Source organism: Artemia sp. Qi Xiang Cuo, chromosome 2 (genome assembly GCF_049724085.1).
Source record: "Artemia sp. Qi Xiang Cuo chromosome 2, ASM4972408v1, whole genome shotgun sequence".
Lineage (NCBI taxonomy): Eukaryota > Metazoa > Arthropoda > Branchiopoda > Anostraca > Artemiidae > Artemia > Artemia sp. Qi Xiang Cuo.
Window position 1 is genome coordinate 42,370,017 of NC_142795.1, and position 23,175 is coordinate 42,393,191.

At 34.4% G+C, this 23,175-nt stretch overlaps 1 protein-coding gene across 6 annotated transcripts in view; it reads right to left on the minus strand.

Moving 5' to 3' along the window:
• The window catches only part of LOC148955250 (uncharacterized), a 115,121-nt gene that overhangs the window by 65,821 nt on the left and 26,125 nt on the right, over positions 1–23,175 (minus strand). Inside the window, exons 5-6 of one of the 6 annotated variants that reach the window (XR_016142937.1) lie at positions 20,824–21,148; positions 18,153–18,287 (exon numbers count right to left, since the gene is read on the minus strand). The exons of 2 other annotated variants lie outside the window; for them this stretch is intronic. Coding sequence is in view for 2 of the 4 variants with exons in the window: in XM_089101154.1 (XP_088957280.1) it covers positions 17,791–18,287 (497 nt within the window). In the remaining 2 variants the exon portion in view is untranslated. Of the gene's footprint in view, positions 1–16,103; positions 18,288–20,726; positions 21,149–23,175 lie in introns of those variants that run through there. 3 more of the 6 variants (XM_089101154.1, XM_089101173.1, XM_089101168.1) reach the window with 3 other exon arrangements.

Consider the following 23,175-nt stretch of genomic DNA (forward strand, 5'->3'; position numbering starts at 1 on the left):
GTTTATTGATGAAGCTTTTCTGATGAAAGTAAAGAGCTTAGTTGAAACTTAAAACGAACAAAAATTACTACTTCACATTATATGCAACATATTTTTGAAAAATTGTTGCAAATAAACCGACTCATGATATATCCCTATATTTTGTCAAATTCTGAAAAACTTGCACTTTACTGAAAACTGAGCTTGCTTGGTCTTTTTTTTTAGAATTAAAATCGTGTAGTAAAATGTGTTGATTTCATGGCCGGTAAAAGACTATTGAAAACTTTATAAATCGGTCTTCTATTTTCTGCACATCATTGAAGATTTTTCTGCTTCTAATCCTGTTTTCGTGCCCCAGAAGACCAGAATATCATTTGCGCTTTAGAGAAAACATAATACATTCAAAAAAATTTCTCTTTTATAACGTTAATAGGTCCAAAATTGTTAAAATTTTCCAAAATGAATATTAACATGTTAAACTATCATTTGTTATTTTCATTAATCTTTGCTATTATGGCGATTTTGCTATTATTTTTGATGCCATGACAAAAAAAACACATGGCTCGAAAAAAAAAATGATTGCAATATGTATTGGGCTTTATGCTTGAATTATTATTTGACTTAATAACCACTCGTCTTGGGTTTAAAAAATCTCTACTTTTCTTTGAAAAACTTCTTTTTCCGACATTTTTTTAACTTAATGCATAGAAAAACAACTAGCTGAATAAAAATTTTCATTCTAAGCCATCTATTTAGTGTTCGGTAGAGTACAAATATATAAGCTATTTTTTCTAGTTTTAAATTTGGAAATTCACTATTCTCTTAAAAAGGAAACAATTCAATGTTTCCATGACATACTTTTAATCAATACTATCAAATAAATAAAGTCTAAAAAATACACTCATAAATCATGTCTTTTCTGTGTAGATTCCAATTTACCAAAAATTTACCACAACCCAGTAACCTTGCCAAGCCATTAAGTAAGCAGCAGCAGATTTCCTTCTACCCAGATAACGGTCTCCTGCCAACTTATTTTCAACGAATGTTCTTGGAAACATGTTGTTCAACTCTCAGACGATCAACTTCGCCATCAAAAGGATATTTCAAACAAAACAAAGAATAGCCAGAAGGTTTTCTCTATTCGACGACAGGTGTCTGGGTTTCTATTTCCCGTTCCACTACTAAGGCAACTGTGAAGCCGTAGCTTAAATGGAAATCATGGTATTTTCCAAAACCGATTATTTTTATTTTATTTTTTTTTACTAAAGAATCAAACTGTCCATAGTTATGAAAGATGATTAGAGTTACTTTGTCAATAGAAACCGAATTTTTTTTTTAATACAATTTTGAAAACAAAATATATATAATACTATATATGAAATATACAACAGATTTTAGTATTTTTATGATCCCAAAATAATTAAAATCGATTATTTGAAGTCATCAATCAAAACCTGGTAGCACAAGAACATTTGAAATACAAAAAAAAAAAAAAAAAAAAAAAAAAAAAAAAAAAAAAAAATCCATCCAAAAAAGGGGCACGATCTTCATGAACGTTGAACCATGAAATTCAACGTGCCTGGGAACCCAGGAGGTTTGGATACAGATTAGGTCTGTTGGTACATGACTAGAAGCTTGCACGCAAATAAAACAGTTCATGGTAACGAACTGGAAGTAAGGAGCAACTCGGGCCAATAGTAACCGAAACTCTCAAAAAAGAATCTGATATTAATTACTGCACAAAAACAATCAGCTTTTTATGCTGATTCCAAATATATACAATTCTTTAAGTTCGGTTTTGCCTATCAAAAACTACAAGCCTGATGTTTCCTGAGAAAATTTGCCTGATTTTCGAAAAAAAGGGGGGGGGGTGACAGTAAAAAAAAACCAGAAAAGGTCAAGCGATCTTAATGACAATCGCATAATTAGGTTCACAATTTCAGAAAACGCTACTGTAGATGTTTCAAGCTCCCATGCACAAGAGCGTGGAGTTCCAATTTTTGTCCCCCCAAGAATGACCGTATCGAACCAATGGCCCTGGAATCGGGAGAGGGTTCATTGGAACACAAATTGAGATTTCTAGTACCCTTTTGAGTGAACAAACATATTTTGCCACGGGAAAGTCGCGTTTCTGCTATTTTATTTGATTGTCCCAAAGTTCCTAACGATTAAAAATTCTGAGATAACCAATCGATTTATAAATATCAAAAACTGTATACTGAGCTTCTCAGTTGCAGAGAAAGCAATGCCGAAAACGGTAGTGCATTTGTTCCTGAGAAGTAACGTAGTTCATACAAGATAAATGGGTTAATATGGATATTGATTTTAATGTTTGATTTAACTAAGATCGTTAAAAAATTTGGTACTTTCCCATTATATGGGCACCTACAAGGAAACCAGTCACGAAAACCCGTTTTTGACGGGTTAATTCAATAGACGGCTTCAGAGTAATGCAATCCATAGCGTGGTTTTCATTGCGTATACGATATTTACACTGTTGTTTTTGGGGGTTTAGGGGGAGGGAGATACCTAGGTTAGGTTAGGTCAGGTTACGTTTTAATATATGCAATGCTTTACCATTGAGTAACTTTTGGAAAAACATGTTTTTTATTTAATTTGGAGACAGGGGCAGACACAAAGTTGAGTGTACTTGCAAAAAAACACCATCCAGCTTGATTTTTTACTGAATTTCACTTGTTACCATGAAAAACATTTTTGATTCCTCCCGAAGACAAGACTGTTGACAAAATTTGCACAAACAGGAAAGCATTCTTCAACTGGAGTAAGAGCAGGATTTCCTTTTGCGATTCTCAGCACTCCTCTAGAAACTTCCCTGGATCCACCAACCCCTCCACACTAAATTAAAACTGAAGTTGAATCTCTGTTCGTCATAGCTGGGTCGAGTACATAAATCTTCGAAATGAAATATATAAATTTTAAACTGATAAATTCTTAGACAAGCTACACCGGAGAAGTTACTGAATCATTTTTTGTTCATATAAACAACAATGACGTAAGGGTTAAAATGGGACCATCCCATCAACAACCGTTTTTTTCGTCCCCTTTATTTTTTTTTTATTTTTTTTTTGAAATAATAGTGGTGAACCCTTTGTGCTACACTACATGGTGCCTAAAAGAGTACTCGAGTTCAAATTCAAATGAAAGAGCCTCCTTATCGATAAAAAAAAAGAAAAAAAAAGTATCTCCAAACACAAGCAAAGAGCAACGTTACTTAGAGCATCAAGAATTAAAACAATACTCCGACGTTGAGGGGGTGTTGTCCCTCATCTCTCATTCGTAAGACAACTGGCACTTTATTGAAAACTACATGCTTTTGATATTTTCGTTGAAACATTTATATACTTCTTATTTTTGGACATCAATAAAATATTTGTAATTATCAATCGGGCATAAGGTTATTCGATCAACTTAAACAATACATATTATATTAGAACATCAAAAAAGTACACCCCCAATGGAGGGCCCAAATCGAAAATATTGGCTGGGATCAGTTCTACTGCAATAGGTTTTAGGGAAGTAAGTTGTAGCAATTGGGCTGAGAGAAAAAGAAAGAAAAAAAAAGATTAAACGAGCCATCATTGCTACGATACTGAAACATGACTTAGATTTCAAGACTTGATTTTTAAAACTTAGTAACGGAAGAAAAATCAACGATGGCAATTCCGAAAGTCCGATTTTTCTTTAGTTTTGACTTATTTTCAGAACATCTGAAAATGTCTGCTGATTAAAAAATGTTGACAAATCTTGGCTCCCATGAAGGGCCAAGTTGCCATCGATTAAAAATTCTGAGATAGCCAGTCAATTTAAAGCACTGTATGTAAATAATAGATAATATGTAAATAATAGATAATGTAATAGATAATGTATAAATAATTTATACATTATAAATAATAATGTATATAATTATGTTGTCTATATACAGTGATTTACAGTAACGAAAAACCATACATTCAGCTTCCCAGTAGCAGAGAGAATTATTGCCGCATGGTGGCGTGTTCTTTTCTAAAATTAAATAAAAATAACAAGTTTTTTTAACTTAAAGTAAGGAACGACGTTAAAACTTAAAACGAACAGAAATTATTCCGTATATGAAAGGGGCTGTTCCCTCCTAAACGCCTCTCTCTTTACGCTAAAGTTTTTGTATTGTTTAAAAAAAATTAGAGTTGCGAGAAAATCAAACTTCAGCGTAAAGCGCGAGGCGTTGAGGACGGGACAGCCCCTTTCACATACGGAATAATTTCTGTTCGTTTTAAGTTACAATGGTGCTCCTTACCTTCAGTAAAAAAAAACGTGTTTTTTTTTATTTAATTTTTGAACATTTATAAATTGACGCAGGTTTTGATTTTAGCTCACCGTACATGAATAATTAAAACAAAATTTGCATATTAATTTTACTTTTATTTGGTTAAATGGCTTTCTCTTAACTTGTTTATTTTTATTTACGAACGTTTTTATTTGTAATAAATATACGTAACTTACGAATTAACTTACGTAAAAAACTTCTATATTCATATATTTTTAATACGTATATTAGGGGGCTCGCCTACTAGTCAATACCTCGCTCTTTAAGCTAAAGTTCGAATTTTGTTCCAATTTTTTTTAAAATGACCTCTTAATCACAAAGGCCGTTGTTTAGAATAAATAGCTCTTATGAAAGTACTAAAAAATCATTGGCTTAAAGAGCGAGGTACTGACTTAGGGGGTGAACCCAATCATACACGTAATATTTTCTGTTCGTTTTAAGTTTTGATGTTACTCCTTATTTTCAGTTGGAAAACTTGTTTTTTTTCATATGTAATTTCTGATCTTTTTTTTTAAATAATGCTGGGAAAACCGGCGCCCCCTTCATAGCAATGTCCCTTCCCCCATGAAAACTTCCTTCATGGAAAGATCCTCCCACATAACCCCCAACCCACCCACCCCCCTACTAACAGAGAAAAATCATCCCTTAAAACGTCTTTATACTTTCAAATAACCTTTACTATACGATAACAGCGGGTGAAGATCCTAACTTTCAGCACTCCCCCCGGGGAATTCAAAGGATTGAGTTATCGAGAAGGGTATACTTAGTATAGTTAATACCCTTTTAAACAAAATGCCTATCTCAAAATTTTGATCAGGTGACTTTGGGCAAAAATGAGCGTGGGAGGGGGCCTAGTTGCCCTCCATTTTTTCGTCACTTAAAAAGGGCACTTGAACTTTTAATTTAAGATCCAATGAGTCCTACCACGACATTCTAGGACCACTGGGTCGATACGATCACCCCATAAGAAAAAAAAAAAAAAAAAAAAAAAAAAAAAAAAAAAACACGCATCTGTGATCTTTCTTCTGGCAAAAAATGCAAAATTCCACATTTTTGTAGATAGGAGCTTGAAACCTCTAAAGTGGGGTTCTCTGATACGCTTAATATGATGGTGTGATTTTCATCAAGGTTCTACAACTTTTAGGGGGTCTTTCCCCCTTTTTTCGAAAATCAGCTAAATGTTCTCAGGCGCGTAACTTTTGATTGGTAGGACTAAACTCGATGAAAGTTATATATTTTAAATCAGCATTGAAATCTGATTCTTTTGATGTATGTATTGGTATCAAAAACCCGTTTTCTAGAGTTTCGGTTACCATTGAGCCGGGTCGCTCCTTACTTACAATTCGTTACCACGAACTGTTTGAAAGTCACAAAGTCCATACAAGATAAATGAAAAATATGGACCTTAATCTTTTAAATATGGAATTGAAGTTATCAAGTATTTTGCAGTAGGTTGCATCAAGATATGGCTAATTGTAGACAGAGAAAAGCCAAGACAGATAGTCCAAGTAATTGAGAGGCAAATGTTTAAATGGCTGGGGTACGGTGATCTTACGATGTTGATTCCCTTTGTTTTCCACAAAGTTGTTAGTGATGCATAATTGCGCAAAGGTTGCTGCGGGGTGATGCCTCCCTTCTTATTACAGAAAAATGTTCCGAAATTTATTTTAAAGCTTCATGTAACTAAACTAATTTGCTTCATGTTTCATAGTTATCTACAACAATGTGTAAGTGCATATCAGCTATTATGAAGGAGGGGCGGTGTCATTTTGTAGGCGAGGGGGGGGGAAGATGCCTCAAAGACTGCATTTTAATGCCCAAATATCCAAACTCTCATTGAGCCTTAAGATAAATTATTTGAAAAAAACTACGTTTTCTAAAGAGTTAAAGAGGCTGAGTTACAAGGTCGAACCTTAAAACGTACAGGGATTAGGAGGCACAGTTGGGGGGCTGCTGCCCCCCAAACCCCGCGCTTTCGCAGCCTTTAAATAAAAAAAAAAAGTTTTTTAAACTGGAAGTAAGGAGCGACATTAAATCTTAAAACGAGCAGAAATTATTCCGTATATGAAAGGGGCTGTTCCCTCCTCAACGCCTCGCTCTTTACGCTTAAGTTTGACGTTCTCACAACTCTTTTTTAAACAATAAAAACTTTAGCGTAAAGAGCGAGACGTTAAGGAGGGCACAGCCCCTTTCATATACGGAATAATTTCTGTTCGTTTTAAGATTTAATATCGCTCCTTACTTTCAGTTTAAAAAACTTTTTTTTATTTAAAGGCTGCGAAAGCGGGGGTTTGGGGGCGGCAGCCCTCAACTGTGCCTCCTAATCCCTGTACGTTTTAAGGTTCGACCTTGTAACTCAGCCTCTTTAACTCTTTAGAAAACGTAGTTTTTTTCAAATAATTTCTGCACGTTTTTGTACAGTTTCTTACTTAGTATTGATTGACTAACTGTTAGATGATTGGGTCAGGAGTTAAAGTTGGGGGGCTGGCGCCCCCCAAACCCCCCGCTCTTGAACATTCTTGTTTTAAGGCTTTTAATTCCTGAATACTCAAATCACGTCGTACAGGGTGCCTCCTAATCCCTGTACGTTTTAAGGGTTGACCTTGTAACTTAGCCTCTTTAACTCTTTAGAAAACGTAATTTTTTCAAATAATTTAAAAAAGAAACTGAGTTTCTTTTTTAAACTTCAAATTCAGTATATAAAAATTTCCTCTGACGGTGAATCGAACCCGGGTTTTCTGCCTGACAGTCAGGAGTTTCGAACGCTGTACTAAAGATACACAATTGTTATTGTTTTTTAGTAAGGGGAATCTATTTTTGACGTAAGCAAATCCCCAAAAAACTTGATATTTGGTTTTTGGAAAACAGGGAAGGACTGATCAGATTGAGCTGCAATTTGGAGGATAAGCTCCCAGGCTCCAGGAAAGCTTATCCTCTAAATTTCAGCCAAATCGGACAACGTTAAAGGGGGGGCTGTGGTCGGAGGGTCAAAACTTCCGGCCCACTTTTACCCATGAAGATACAGTCGGAGGGGGGTGAAATTTTGCACGTTTCTTAGTTTGAGCTTGGGCTACAAAATGCGATTGCCGCTGTCTCTCTGCGACCGCTAGGACCAGAAATCGCTTGCGGGCTCTTAAAGGAAAACGAGCCCGCGTTTTCGCGGGCTCTTATAGGAAAACGATAAGAGCCCGCTTATAGCGGGCTCTTATAGGAAAACGAGATTTTTCGTAAATGTAAATTCGGGGGATAATTTTTTCGGTCTGAAAATATCAAAAGGCCCTAACAGGTCGAATTCTGCTTCGAATGAGTGCTAATTTACCCGGATCCGATGCCAACTGTGGCCAGTAAGCGTGGATAACAAAAAAAAAGAGAAATGAATTTTAAGTGGCTATATTTGGTTTTTTGAAAACAGGAAAGGAGTGATCGGATTGAGCTGAAGTTTCGAAGACAAGCTCCCGGGCCCAAGGAAAGCTTAACCTCTAAATTTCAGCCCAATCGGACAACGTTAAAGGGGGGCTGTGGCGGGAGGGTCGAAACTTCCGGCCCAGTTTACCCCATGAAAATAAAGTCGGAGGAGGATGAAATTTTGCACATTTCTTAGTTTGAGCTTGGGCTACAAAATGCGATCACCGCCGTGTCTCTGCAACCTCTAGGACCTGAAATCGCTTAACATTGTGGTGGGTCGCCTCTTTATAGAGGCACAAGTGTGCCTCCTTGATATAGAATGGTTTTGGGGAAGGTAGAAATTGGAATCTAATATCTCGTAATTCCCGGGATTATTTTCAGTCTACACCTTTATTATTGGTGCTAGGGGCGGGGAGATAATTTGTACACCTCCCATCGCTACAATCGCTTTCTATGTAGCATAAAATATTACATTCACATACCTTCCGGCACAGAGGTGGAAAAGGTGAGTTGGGGCATCTTGAGTCTTGCGAGGAAAATGCTCGGGGAGGGGGAGCAAGTGCTACCAGGAGCTTTGTTTTCAGCGATTTAAAGGGGTAATATTTCTCTTTACCTATTTATATACAAAGTGTCAATGTATTTAAACATGTGTATACAATGTATTTGAACATCAGAGAACCGCGATTGTAGAGATCGCAATGGCTTCAGTGACGTAAGAGATCAAGTCACGCAAAATTTCCATCCACATGAAGAATTATACCCCTCTCCGTAAACCCAAAATTCAGTAGGAAAAAATATCAATAAGAACTTTTTGAACAAAACAACGGTTTATAGAAAATTGTTACTAAATATTCAAATTTAGTCTGAAATTTCAAGTACAATGCAATATTTTAATTTTTAATTGAAAAAGCTGGACAGCACCAATCGATTTACAATTGTTGATATATATAATTTAACAGCAAGAAATCGGGAACTTATGGGGCCAGTAGACCCAATCATATCGTGGCTAGGCCTTGGCATGATTTAAAAAACTATTAGAAATTAAATAATAAAAACAAGCTTTTTCAATTGAAAGAAAAGAGAAATATTAAAAATTAGAACAACAGAAAGAATTCCGTACATGAGGGGGGCTGCCCTTTTGTCTAACCCTATTTGCGAATGACTGCTGAAACACAAGGGCCGTTGAACTAGAATTACAAATTTTTCAAAGAATTAAAGAGCTACAGCGTAACGAGAAAAGGGCTGAGAAGGGGGGAACACACCTCATATAGCCACAGAATAATTTCCGTTCGTTCTAACTTTTTATGTTTCTACTAACTTTCAGTTGAAAGGAAATGTTTTTTTATATTCAATAGTATAAATTTAATTTATATTTTTGTTAGGCTATAGGTCAAACATCAGTACACCTCCAAGGATATAACTAACATTAAAATGAAGATTTTATTTTATCGCTAATTCTTTTTTTAACCAGAGTTCTGGCTTGGACGACATATCAGAACACTAAATCTTTTGTTTTGTTAATAAATAAATGAAAAAATTTTCTTTTCTTTTTTTACCTAAGAGCATGCAAGTGAAAATTGCCTTGATGACGAAAGATGAGATATTAAATATCGACTGAAACACTGACCTCTCAAATATTTGAAGGAGACAAAAACACCTGTTTCAGACCCATAGACAAAGGTCGCTTACCTGATCATGGAATTTCTCATCAAAAAGTTTTCTACGGAGAGTCTAAGAATAGACCATAGAGTGATATACATATTGCACTACCACCTTAATTGTAATGCAAAAAAAAGTAATAAAAACGGCTAACTTAGGAATTTTCGTAAAAAAAAAAAAAAAAAAAAAAAAAAAAAAAAAAAAACAGAAAAGGGGCATTTTCCAGTTGGTTCCCAGTTTGAAATCGGTCAAGCTCATGACTTGAGTTTGCTTATTACCAAACCCATTTATAAATCATACCCATATTACCAAACCCATTTATAGATCATACCCATATTACCAAACCCATTTATAGATCATTACTGCATTAGAAAAGCGTAAATGACAAATTTACACCAGAAATCAAGTCAGTCTATAATGGAGTATGGTTAAAATGAAGGAATTTCTATTTCCGCCACTGTGAATTCCATCCGGCCAAACAAAAGATCATCAATTCCCATCATTCTACCCAACAGCCCAAAGGCCTTGAGAAAGTTCGCCGTCCCAGAAAACTACCACAGAATATACCCAACTTTACTAAGTACTTGGTGGTATGGTAGAAGCAAAGGCAAATCGGGTACCGTTGGACTGCCAGTGGGCTGGAAAGTGTTTCGCGGCTTCGTGCTTAATACCTTATGGTGCGACAAATTACAGAAACTATTTTTTCTCTTAAAATAGCTCAAGAATATCTAGACTCTTTATGTCATAAATTATACAGCCAAAAAATATCGAATGATATAGCAGATGGTTTGATAATTAGGATAGTTTACGGAAAGTGAGGAACAAGCAACTTGGGGAAATTAATTTCTAATACCTTTTTTTTAAACAAAAATGTATTACACACAGGTAACTTCGTAGAGAGGGGGTAGAAGTGAGGACCCCCCGACAGTCGACTTTAATCTTTTGACTTCAATATGTACCTTGGAACAGTAAGACTTCAAGTTTACTGGCGTTAAGGTTTAGTATTTTTGTCTCCGATCGACCTGAAATTTAAATGGGTAATCGCTACCTAGGAGATACCAAAATACAAAAATAATCGAGAAATTATTCATGGGGAAGGGGTCCAAAATAGTTGACGCAATCTGCGAGAACTAACTGCGAGTGAAATGACAAAAAGCTGGATTTTGTCCGCCAAGAGGCCCACAAAACCGAGCCTTTTCGGCTATTTGGTATTTTGCAAATAAATACTCAGATCCATTTTCAAAATATTTTATTGTCAGAAGATATACTTTAGTTCACTTCGGAAACCCATGAAAATGGTGTCAGATCGGGAAATATCATAACCCAAAAATCAAAACCAGGGATGGAGAGGACCCCGTTAAAAAAAATCCCATTTTAGATTCTGCTTACAACGATAGTAAATAGTAAGATCTGATTTTAAATTATAGTTGCATGATCCAGTTTTATTTGCATGATTTTAGATGCTTTTTTGGTTGCAAATTACAGTTGCATGAATGTCGCTTGTTTGGTATCTGTTTTTTTTTTTTTTTTTTTTTTTTTTATTTGAGTTACGCATAATTTTTTTTTTCTATTGTTATGAGTTTTTCTTTATTGCTATTATCAGTGGTTTGGCTTCCACTGGAGCCGACCTAGTTTTTGCTGAGCTATTAGAATAAATTTTTATAAATCGTTTAAAACTTTCCCCCTATGTCTCGTTTTTGGTTTTCATCTGTATGTTTATGAATTGGTCTTCATCTGTCACCTTCCCTCTTCTATGCAGGCCATAGCCTTTGCGGGGACCAGTGCCTTGTATTTGTTTAATTTTTTGTTTTTTAATATCTATGTTGACCTTTATCTTATCTCAGCATTAAATTAATTACTATAATTTTCCACCAGTACTGGCGGCCAACTCCAATTATGCATAAGGAGATCTCCACTCATTCGACAGATAAATTTTATTGTGCATCCATTTCTTAAAAACTAACCAAGCCATCATTTTGATACCATTTTTCACCAGCGCTACCAGACTACTAACTGGATGATCGTAGGCTGGTGATTAGGTAGCTCATTCGGAAGATAATTTTTTACCTGGCAACTCTTCATGAATCTATTTTTGCAGCCAAGGCCGTAGCCAGTATATTTTTTTGTGGGAGGGGGGGGGGACAAAAAATGCATCAAAAATTTGTTAATATGCATTTTTGTTACGAATGTTATGAATCAGACAAAAATTTCGGGGTGGGGAGTTCGAACCCCCTTCCCTAGATACGGCCTTGCTTGAAGTGTCAGAACGAAGTAACATATAGTATGAAAAATGGCAATCTTTAGTCATATCCGAAATTAGTGGGCCTGGGAAGAATATTCCTTGATAAAACAGTTCGTGGTAACGAACAGTAAGGAGCGAATCGGTCCAATAGTAACCGAAACTTAAAAAAGACGGAATTTTGATAACGATAGATACATCAAAAGAATCGGCTTTTTATGCTGATCAAAATACATAAGATTCATTAAATTTAATGTTACCCATCAAAGGCTAAGAGTCTCAGAAAAATTGCCTGATCTTCGAAAAAAGGGTGGACATCCCCAAAAAGTCAAGCAACCTTAATGATAATTACACAATCCGATTAAGCATATAAGAGAACCCTATTGAGGTTTCATCCTCCTATCTACAAAAATGTGGAATTTTGTATTTTTTGCCAGAAGAAAGATTACGGATGCGTGTTCATTTGTTTGTTTTCCAAAAGGGGTGATCGTATCGAACCAAAGGTCCTAAAAGATCAGGATAGAGCTCATTCGAATGGAAATCAGAGATTCTGGTGCCCTTTTCGAGTAAAGATTGGGGGGCAACTAGCCCCCCTCCCACGCCCCTTTTTCCCGAAGACATCCAATCAAAATCTTGAGATAGCCATTTGATTCAGCATAGTTGAAAGGTTTCAATAACTATGCCTTTATGGAAGACATGACCCCTAATAGTCCCGCGGGAAATGACTAAGTTGCGAATTTTGTCCATTGTTCACATTTACTATTTGTTACTGTGAATGTGAAATATACGGATTTTTTTGGAGGGGGAGGGGGAGATTTTCCACGGGGGAGAATTTTCCGTGAGTAGGAAAGTTTCCGATGGGAATTTTTCGGGGGACATTTTACATGAAGGGAGAGGAGATTTCCCGACATGATTTGAAAATGGTCAGAAACTAAAAAAAAATATTTAACAATACTCAAAGAAAGAGTGCTTAAACACAGGGGCATTGAATTTGAATAAGAAGTGTTTTGAAAAAATCTTAAAACTTTAGCGAAAAAGCGAGAGGTGAGGAAGGGAGTCCCCTCCATACGTGGAATAATTTCTGTTTGTGTTAATTTTTAACGTTTCTTCTTAGTTACAGTCGAAAAAGCTTGTTTTTTTTTTAATTTAAAATATAAAAGTGATTGGTCTCTAAGCCTTCGTGTTAGATGCAGCGCTGCCACGTAGAATTGAGCCATATTTTTTACTTAACCGATAAAACTAAAATATTAGACCAACCATAGCTGTGTATACTATGTATCAAAATAAAGCAATATTGTTCAAATATACACTGACATTTTAAGGATAATTTCTCCTTTAAAGAATTTTGATCGGGTGACTTTGGGGAAAAAATGAGCATGGGAGGGGGCCTAGTTGCCCTCCATTTTTTTTGTCACTTAAAAAGGCCACTAGAACTATTAATTTCCGTTCGAATGAGCCCTTCCACGATATTCTAGGACCACTTGGTCGATATGATCACCCCTAGAAAAAAAAAACAACTAAAACAAATAAACACGCATCCGCGATCTTTCTTCTTGCAAAAAAACAAAATTCCACATTTTTGCAGACAGGAGCTTGAAACTTCTGCAGTAGGGTTCTCTGATATGCTGAATCTCATGGCGTGATTTTGGTTAATGTTCTATAACTTTTAGGGGGTGCTTCCTCCTTTTTTCGAAAATCAGGCAAATTTTCTCAGGTGCGCAACTTTTGATAGGTAAGATTAAACTTGATGAAACTTATATATTTGAAATCAGCATTAAAATCTGATCCTTTTGATGGATCTACTGGTATCAAATTTCCGTTTTTTAGAGTTCCGGTGACTATTGAGTCAGTCACTCCTTACTTACAGTTCGTTACCACGAACTCTTTGAAAACAGAGTGTGGTCGGGATACATTACAAGTACCCTTAAATATACCGGCCAAAAAGCTTGTTTAATTTCAAAATATATTTACACATTTTGTGACTGCAATCAAATCATAATCAAATTCAATCAAAAGGCTTTTTGTGTGTGTACTTATGAAAAGATAGAAATGAGCAAGCAAAACATTTTACATCCCATGATTCTTACAATTTGTTCATAATATTTATCATTTTTTTCTTAAAATCCACCCCCCCCCCCTCAAAACATCTTTTATATTGATTTAAAAAACCTTTTAGTATTTTAAGATTATTACTTTCCCTAAAATCTACCTTATTTTCTCACACATTGCCTATTTATGACGCCCCACCTCTAACATTGGTAGGATTTTTCTTTCGCAGATTCGGGAGTCTCAATTGCTAAAGCTGACTGAAATACTTACTGCCTTTTAGTTTCCGGTACGATTAAAAAAACAAAACTTAAAACAGGTTTTAAGCAAGAGACCCCTTGGAGCTTCTCCTAAGATCATCTATTTTGTTCCGGATAGTGGACGCATCTGCTCGTTGTTACTTAGTTACCAGAAATTTGGTTTTTCTTCGTCGTGGAACTTGATTACAAATTATTTGGCTAGATGTCTTACAACTGAAGAGAAAGTAGAACGGTATACTTTTCCATATTATGTTCCACTAGACATAACATAACTGCATCATGCGTCGCAAATGAGAACCATGAACATTTCTCTCATTCCGAAAATTTATATCAAATTCAAACAATCAGGAAAATTTAAATAAAGACAAGATTCTAGTTTAGGGGCTTCTCGCTATCTTCATAGTAGTCGAGTTGGGTGAATGAAACTTTCAGGAATAAATCCAGGGAAGAAAATATACCCTAGGCAGGTATTACTATTACCAAGCCACTATATATACCCTTTTCTTTTTCCAAGGGTTAAGATTGCATACATGACAAACCCATACCCTATCTATCTCAACTCTGACAAAAACATTTTAGCTGAATTTTGTGTTTTCAATAGCCTTTTCATAAACTTTAGTGTCAGTAAAATCTTCAGCCCTTTGAAGGATTTTTTTTTCTTCAAAATTTTAGAGATATATTTATAAATGTTTCAAAACTGTATAAACTGGGATTGAGTAAAGGTATAAGGCTAAAAATAGTTTTCTATTACATCATTTGAACAGACAAGTCATTTGAGATCTTTCTATTCAAAAAGCGACGTCCATCATAAAACCCGTGGAGCGGACTTTTGACTATACAAGGAGGCTATAAAACCAGCAAGTTTTGACAAGTGAAACAAATCAATCGTTAATAAAATGAAGATTATTCCAGGGCGTATTTCTCCCTCAACGTATATATATATATATATATATATATATATATATATAGGTACTTGTGCATTGTATCGTACACAGCGCTATATACTATACAAGGAAATACTACAGGAACCCCGTCAAACGGGTATTTGCAATGGATAGATGGATCGCAAAGCGTGATTTCTTATTGCGTTTACAATATTTAAACTGTTGTTTTTTGGGGTTTAGGGGGGGGGAAAGGTACCTAGATTAGGTTAGGTTACGTATTTAATATATGCTATGCTTTACCACCCACCCCCCTAATGTGCAAATATATAGCCCAAATTTGTTTCTAAAGTATTATATTTTCACCCTATTTTTTTTTTTTTACATTAGCATTAACCAAACTTGACTCCTTTCGTTTGTAGGATATAATGCACAAGTACCTATTTATATATATATATATATATATATATATATATATATATATATATATATATATATATATATATATATATATATATATATATATATATATATATATATATATATATATATATATATATATATATATATAAATTGAAATAACTTTTTCAATTTAATGCAAGGTTTGACGATGACAGGTTAGGTTAGATTAGATTAGGTTGGGTTAGCTTAGGTTTTTAACCCATTTCTGATATTTATAACCAAATTTTACCTAATCTAACCTAACCTAAACTAACATAATCTAACATTAACTTTTACCATCATAGCTTGCACAAGACTGAAAAAGCTGACTCATAAAACTAATTGAATCCACGCTGAGAAAAAGGAATTTAGAGCATTCAGTGCGAATGTCCACATTAACCAAATTTCGGACATTCACGGTAACATCATATATATATATATATATATATATATATATATATATATATATATATATATATATATATATATATATATATATATATATATAGTCAATTCACGGGCATTTTGATAGACCTTGCTTCACTCGGGCTAGATTATAAATGGCCTCCCATTCCGCTCTGGTGGCAGCTCAGGCCTTCGAATTTCACGAATGAATCGTTTCATATATCGGCAATGGATCTGGATGGGACGTTTCTAACTTTTTTTTTCTGTTACTCTGTTCACAAAAAGAAAACATAATCCGCCCATGTTTCTTATAGGTAACCACGGTATATGTACAAAAATTTGCAATATTTGGCCCAATTTGCAACAAGGGTTTAAATTACTCTAAAGGAATCTAAAAGCACTAAAGTTTTTTTAATATTCAGTATATACTAAACATAAATTATCCAATGAGAAGAAAGTTTTACTAATTACTATTTTATTTATCAGCATAGAAATATAAAACAATAAGACAACTAACATATCAAATTTGACTAGGTAACTAAAATGTACAGATGTAATAGGAAAACAAATATTTTGGCAAACGATTGAGTATCTAGGGTAAGCAAGTACTAATACAATTTGGCACATGAGTTTTTCGTTGAATATGGCACACAAGTCTTTACTCTGAAACAATTTAGTTTCAATGTAAATGTTTGATTTTACCTACAACAATAAAATTTAAATGAATCTCTAAACAGACCATGTCGAAAAGACTAACATCGAAAGGGTCATCTAACCTCCTAAGAATAAATGATGTTTTTCTGTTGTTTTGTTGCTGTTAATAAAAACCCTTATCTGCTCTACCCCTAAAAAAAAGTTTCTTAGCCCCCTAAAAGAAATCCCAGGTACAGCTATGCTTCTTAATTTTTATAGTCAAATTCTTCAATTGCAACTAGTCAAGAATCTATTAAGTTCCGAGACCACCCCAAAATTCGTTGCAGTCCTGCCCTCCCCCTCTGAAAACAAAAATACCCACCTCCAAACGACAAATGCTTCTTTGCCCGCCTAAATAAAATTTTACTTATACCCATATTTTTCTGTTTTTATTTTTTTCAAAATCCAAAATCAAAGCTTCTGAATTAACTAGTAAACAATTCATCCTGTCTTACATTCACCCTTGGGGGCACGGATACGGAGCCGTTGCTCTGCAACAAGAGGACACCCAGGAGAAGAACAACCACATTCTGATATTTCAGCTACAGAAGTTTAAAAGACAGTATGTTACACAAATTTTTACAGAAAAAAAAATTCAGATACATTTCGGGATTTTTAACCGTTTTAGCCACCAGTTTTTTTTAACAAGTAGGTTTTTTAGCTCTTCGAGATGTCCAAAATATTTCGTATTTAAAGCTCCACTTCCAATCTATTTCTTGGAGTTAGAGAAGAGAAATCTCATATCTTGGAAATAAAACAAAAACTTAAGTATCTTGATAACCTAATAAGTTGCGAGGAAATCGTTCAGCACAACCGATGGGGGAAGGACTATAAATCTTAGCTTGACAAAGAAAAATGTCAGTGTTTTGAATTATAAGTTCGTTATAATTCTTTTATAATTACCGTTTCCAAAGGATGTCTATATCTCTATTGTTCTAAGCGCTTTTCGAAATTCAGTCTTTAAAAAAATTGATTGTATCAATTAGTTTGCTTTTTGTTTTACAGTAGACTTGATTTCATGAGGAATTCTCTAAAATTATTCACTTTCTCCTTAATAAATTTTTGTATCTTATAAAAAAAAAAAAAAAACAACTAAATCTGAAATCAAAAAAATCCCTAAGGGAACTAGAAACCTTGCAAAAGGATTTTAAAAAAAAGACTATTGTTCCTATACTTCCGCGAAAATATTAAATAAGGTACATCTATGATATGGCCAGATGTTTCACAGGACCTTAGAAACCAAATTGGTTCGCTCAAAAAAATTAACCAAAGAAAATTGGACATAGACATGTCATTTCTTAAGAAAAATCGAAGAAAGATATTCCCATATGAAAGTATAGTGAAATAATTAATATTCAGTTCATAAATGCTATATGCAAATTAAGTTTGACTAGAGCAATTACTACTAAAAATAGTTGAAACTGCACCGAGTAAATCTATGCAACTGAGTAAGAGGTACTAGTTCCAGAGAACCGCTGCGTAGTCTGTTACTTCTTCTGATTTTATTTCCGACTTTACATGTGTTTTAACTGAATATTTTACTTCTTTTCTAAATTGGCTTTTAATACCACGTTTTTTGGCAACAACTTGCAAAGTCGCAAATGGTATGTTAAATGTCCTTGATGCACTACACAAACTCTGTTGACCTGTCTTGACTGCCTCAAGAGCTAGTTCAATAGATTCATTAGTATATTGTTTTCCTTGAAAAAAGGAGTGACGTTTTGTGGAAGACTCAACTCCAAAACGTTTGGCAACGAGGCGTACAGAGGACGTCTTATATATTCGACTAGCCTCATTAAAACTCATTCCACGGACAACAGCAAAAACGGCGTCTTGAAGGTGTTTGGGCATTCGCCGGAAGTCAGGCGACTGCATCAGCTGAAAAATTTTAGCATTTTCGATTTCAACTTCTGCTGCATCAGTATACATTCCTTCAATTGGGAAGAGACCAAAACCTGCAAGATGGTTGCATTGGAGTCGCAAGAATAGCCGACTGTTGAGTCAAGACTAGGACACCATGCAACTACATCGTCATGCAGTAACAACTCGACGGTAGACAAAAAACATGCTTTGTGGTAACTACAACGAACATGCTGAACATAAAAAGGAGGTAAAGCTCAAATCGACATCGAGCAATAAATCAAGTAGCAAGCATGCATAACATCAAAAGACGGCAATTGAGAGACAGTGTTAGAGTTCCATTAAATGAAAATCCAAACAACGATGAATGATATTTATCACTGTGAAAAAGATAATTTGCAGGGTGGTTTAACACGATCAACTATTAAATTTTGAAACAATATATATTATAATGCATTTGCATCATTTTCAAACAGCTTTCCCCATCCCCAAAGAAATTGAATAGCGGTTACCCTTGGAATCAGAGACAGAATAGTCTGTGCGTGATTATTTCTTGTATTTTTGTTCAATAATATAAAACAGTCTTGGTCTTTGTGGAAATAATCCAGTTCAATCTACAAATAAAATGTTGAAATAAAACCGTGTTCTTCTAGTGATTTTGTTCCACAAAATTTTTAAGAAAAGGCATTTAACAATTAACATTTTCGCTCTCCGAACTAGAGTCAAGGCCTAAGTAAAAGGAAAAGACTGAATCTAAATAAAAAAAAAGCTTTTAAGTTCTAACTACACTGCTTCAAAAAATAAACAAATAATAAAAACACTAATGAAACATTACAAAATACTGGTAAATTTGTTATATAATTTCACTATCCTATTTTGAATATAATAAAGTAAAGTTTTCTTTTTGTTTCTGTAATTCCTTTTCTAATATTTGCATATATATATATATATATATATATATATATATATATATATATATATATATATATATATATATATATATATATGATTTCGACAGGGTTGATCTCTTAGCTTTCAGTTACGAATATAACTCCCTTGCATAATATAATTCCATGCTCCAGTCCAGGTTAAAGTTAAACCGTAATGAACAAATCATGAGTAATTTTGGACCATGAAATGTAATTTATGATTAGCTCGGAGTTGCAGCATATCCTTATGAAGGTCTCAATAAGAGTAATGTACAAGAAGTATTTAAGCCACGGGTTCAAGAAAATATGTTCGAACTAGTCAAAAAGGAAAGGACACATCGTATTTCGGCTGGATTCCCCTATAAATAGGTGTGTACATTACTGACTTGAATGTAACTATTCTTTCTTATAGCAAAGGGGTTCTTAACAATCGAAATAATTTTTGTTCTAAAAGATAGTTGTTTCTGTAACTCTGTTTCATTAAATTAAAAAGTTGCCTATTTGACTATCTTAGAAAACCTCCAACTTAAAACAGAAAAAAACTTTTTAGAGATCGTGTCAGGAGGTTATTAATCGACTAAAATGTAAGAATCATTCGTGGGAATTTCCACAGAATTTTAAATGCCCACACCATGTGACTCGTACTAAGAGCCTCAACCACCTGAAAAAACAAACAAAAAAAACAGCGACCTATATTAATAGTTTGTTTTTCTTCTTCAAGTAATTAAGAGATCGAAGCATCATAATCTAAAAATTTTGACTGGATAGATGAAACTAAAAAGATCTCTTAGGACAAATATTTGACTTGACTCAGCAAACAGCCGGGAAAATTCTTATCATAAAGGTCTAAAGACCAAACAGGTATCCTTCGAAAATGGATATGATATAAGAGAAATTTTGTGCGCTGATAACAAAGCCTCTAGTCTAAAACAATGAATTCGAAATAATCTATTTGGGAAAGAAGAAACATATTTTATTCAATGGACTAGAATGAAGTAGCCACACTTCTCTTGGAGCTTTATTATCTTCAACAATTGGTGTACATGTAAATAGAAGTGTCATATTTCATATCAAATATCCGGAGTTGGCTTACAAATGAAATAGTACGAAATCGTGCAGGGTCACCAAGAGCAGGGGGGACAAAGGGCATCAGTCTCAGAAACCCCGGTTTCACAGAAGCATGTATCAGTTTTATGTTGTTCAAAGTATACTTCTTGGAAGAAAAAGGGCGTGGGAATCGTGGTTCCACCAGATTGGCGACAATTATTATCGGCCCTGCAATCGAGAACCCGATGGGGAATTTCATTATTTCTATATGCAGACTAAGGGTTTCCATTTGTCCCAACAAAAAATCAAAATATCCAACAGAAGCAAATATTATTTTATTATCAATTCTGTAGAAATTTTTAATGGACATGCTACTATTAAATAGAACTAATCAAAAAAAACAAAGCTTTATACTGATTTCAGTTTTCGAACTATTAAAAGACAATAATAAACTTTAGATAATTTTTATTTTACTAGATAGATACTTTGAATCATCATAGATCTGCTGAAAAAAAAGGTGCCATCGCCAAAACTAGCAGTCGAATTAGGTATAAACACTTCCAGTTAAATATTTATTAGCATCAATTATAAATACGTTAAGGCAGCCAAACATACAGTTCGTATAAAAGACAAGTTCTCATCATCTAACACTTACATCGTAGAAGGATAGCTGTACTGATCCGCAAAAATATTATATAATCAACAGCAATTTCTTTAATCGACGATTTTTGCCCGCACTAGGCCAAGTCTTTTCCAATCCACGCCTCTAGTTTTCCGATTCAGATTTTGGTCAACTTTCCTTATACCAATCTTAGCACAGTGATAATGCAGACTTGCTTCACTCATATGGAATAACTTAGCAGCTTTTACAATTTGCATTCCAGATAAAACAGCATCAATGGCACTACGAATTTGTGATTCCGAGTATTTCGAATTTATTCCAGCTCTTTTCTTATTTCGTGAAGTGCCCACTGCTTCGCCTGTAAGAGAGAGAGAGAGAGCAGTGATCACAATTCGAATCAAATCTCTCTCTCATTCTTATGCTCGTTTTGTTTTCCAAAGCATATCCAGCTTAAAACATCGAAGCTTCAAATGTCACTAACACTACCAGAAAAGGCTTACCAACTTTACATATGAAATCAGTTTAAATTAACATTCGTCTTTTCCAAAGCACAATCGATGGACACATTAACAAGCATAAGGTAACCAAAGTTATGGCATCATCTTTGTATTTCTTATAGGAAAATTGCATCCGGTTATGATGAATGTTATCGGACAAGAACCAGCAGCCCCCCTCCCCCGGGGTTTATTTAATCTAGACTAGCGTCAATGATCTATAAGCTCTCCATTTAATCTACTCTCATCCTTGATTCCTTAGTTTCCTCATTTTTTTTACTTTAATCCACAACCATTAGCCTTTAAGAACAAATTGTTCTAAGCCTTCGTGGTATTTTTGTCCGTATTGGGCAGAGTCACTCGTTACTTGCAGTTCGTTAACCACGAATGTGGGGTTTTTTTTGTTGTTTTTTTTTTGAAAAAAAATATTCGAGTCGAACCTAAAACGAACAAAAATACAAAAAGGTTTAGGACTGCCGCCCTCTAAATCTTCTAAAAGCCAGATCGTCATTTCCGCTTTACTGAAATTATTTGCACTTCGAGCAATGTATTTTTTATCATAACATAAAAACACAACAAAAACTTGAGATCACATGGCTAATTAAGGCTTAAAAATGACAGTGGTGCTACACTCCCCCCTCCATCTAAACAAATGACTCGAGTCTCATTTGCATCTGATCGAAAACGATGTATATTTTGAGAAGTGTGATTTTTATTTGCCAAAACATCGACCAAAAAGAACACACCATAATAATCAAGAAAGAAGACTGTTTAACATTATATTATATTAACTCCTGGATGTGTCATCAATTTCTGATTTTTCAATTATTACAACTCTATAAGAGGAAATTTTAAAAGAGAAAAAAATTTAGTAAATATATAATTTTTTTCAGTAAAGCACAAATGACACCCTGGACTTACTTTTCTCTTATTTTCTGTTTTGTACATAAATATTAATTTCCGTTCGTATTAAGTTTGAATTATTATATGACCATTTCTTTTCGTTAATGTAGCTCTGCTTTTCTTTGAAAACTTCTTTTTTGAAAATGTTCTCTAAATTAATTTAAGTTCGTTCTTAATTTTTATAGTTCTAGTATTTTTTAATATTAAAGGGTTTTTTTGCTTAAGGATTTAATCACCGGTAGTCTTGTGTAACACGTTTTTGATTTTAGTTTTACTTGACAATTTCTTGAGAATGGGGAGGGTGAATATTGTTCATATGAATTGAAAATCTACGTAATTTTAGGTTTTTTGCTGGGCTAAATCCATACTAAATCCCACCTATAGACATCCTTAAATGTACATGTACCTTAATACACCATTTTATTGAATGAAACTTCCCGCGTTACATTTTATGTAACTGTTTTTTATTTTAAAAAATCAATGTTAAGGCATCTTTCAGGTAAATATCTTTATTTGTATCATGTCAGGCCAGAGCCATTCAAAAGGGGGAGACCAGTTCAGCCGCCTGGGGCGCCACGGATGGGGGGTTGTCCACTTTGAACAAATTTTTCACTATGATTCGGAGTTTTTAGCTTATATTTGAATCAGGAGGGGGCACTGTAATAATTTTTTCCCCGGGCACCATCAGTCCTAGGAACGGCTGTGTTAAGTAAGTATTATGTCAAGGTAAAGACTTTAAGATATATAATAGTGACTTAAATTGGTTCAACTATTGAAAGAAGAAAACAAATTAGGTAGCCCAAGAATGGTGGAAGAGGGGGAAACAGAATATAAAAAAAATAAGACACTCCTACCATTCGTCCCTTATTTATCAGAAAAATTAAGGAAAAAATTCTGAAAATGCAATAAAAAAGCAGCTTTTAAAACTTAACTGTCTGTGATAAATATTAGGAAATATTTTATACTGAAAACCACACTAAGCGGTGTG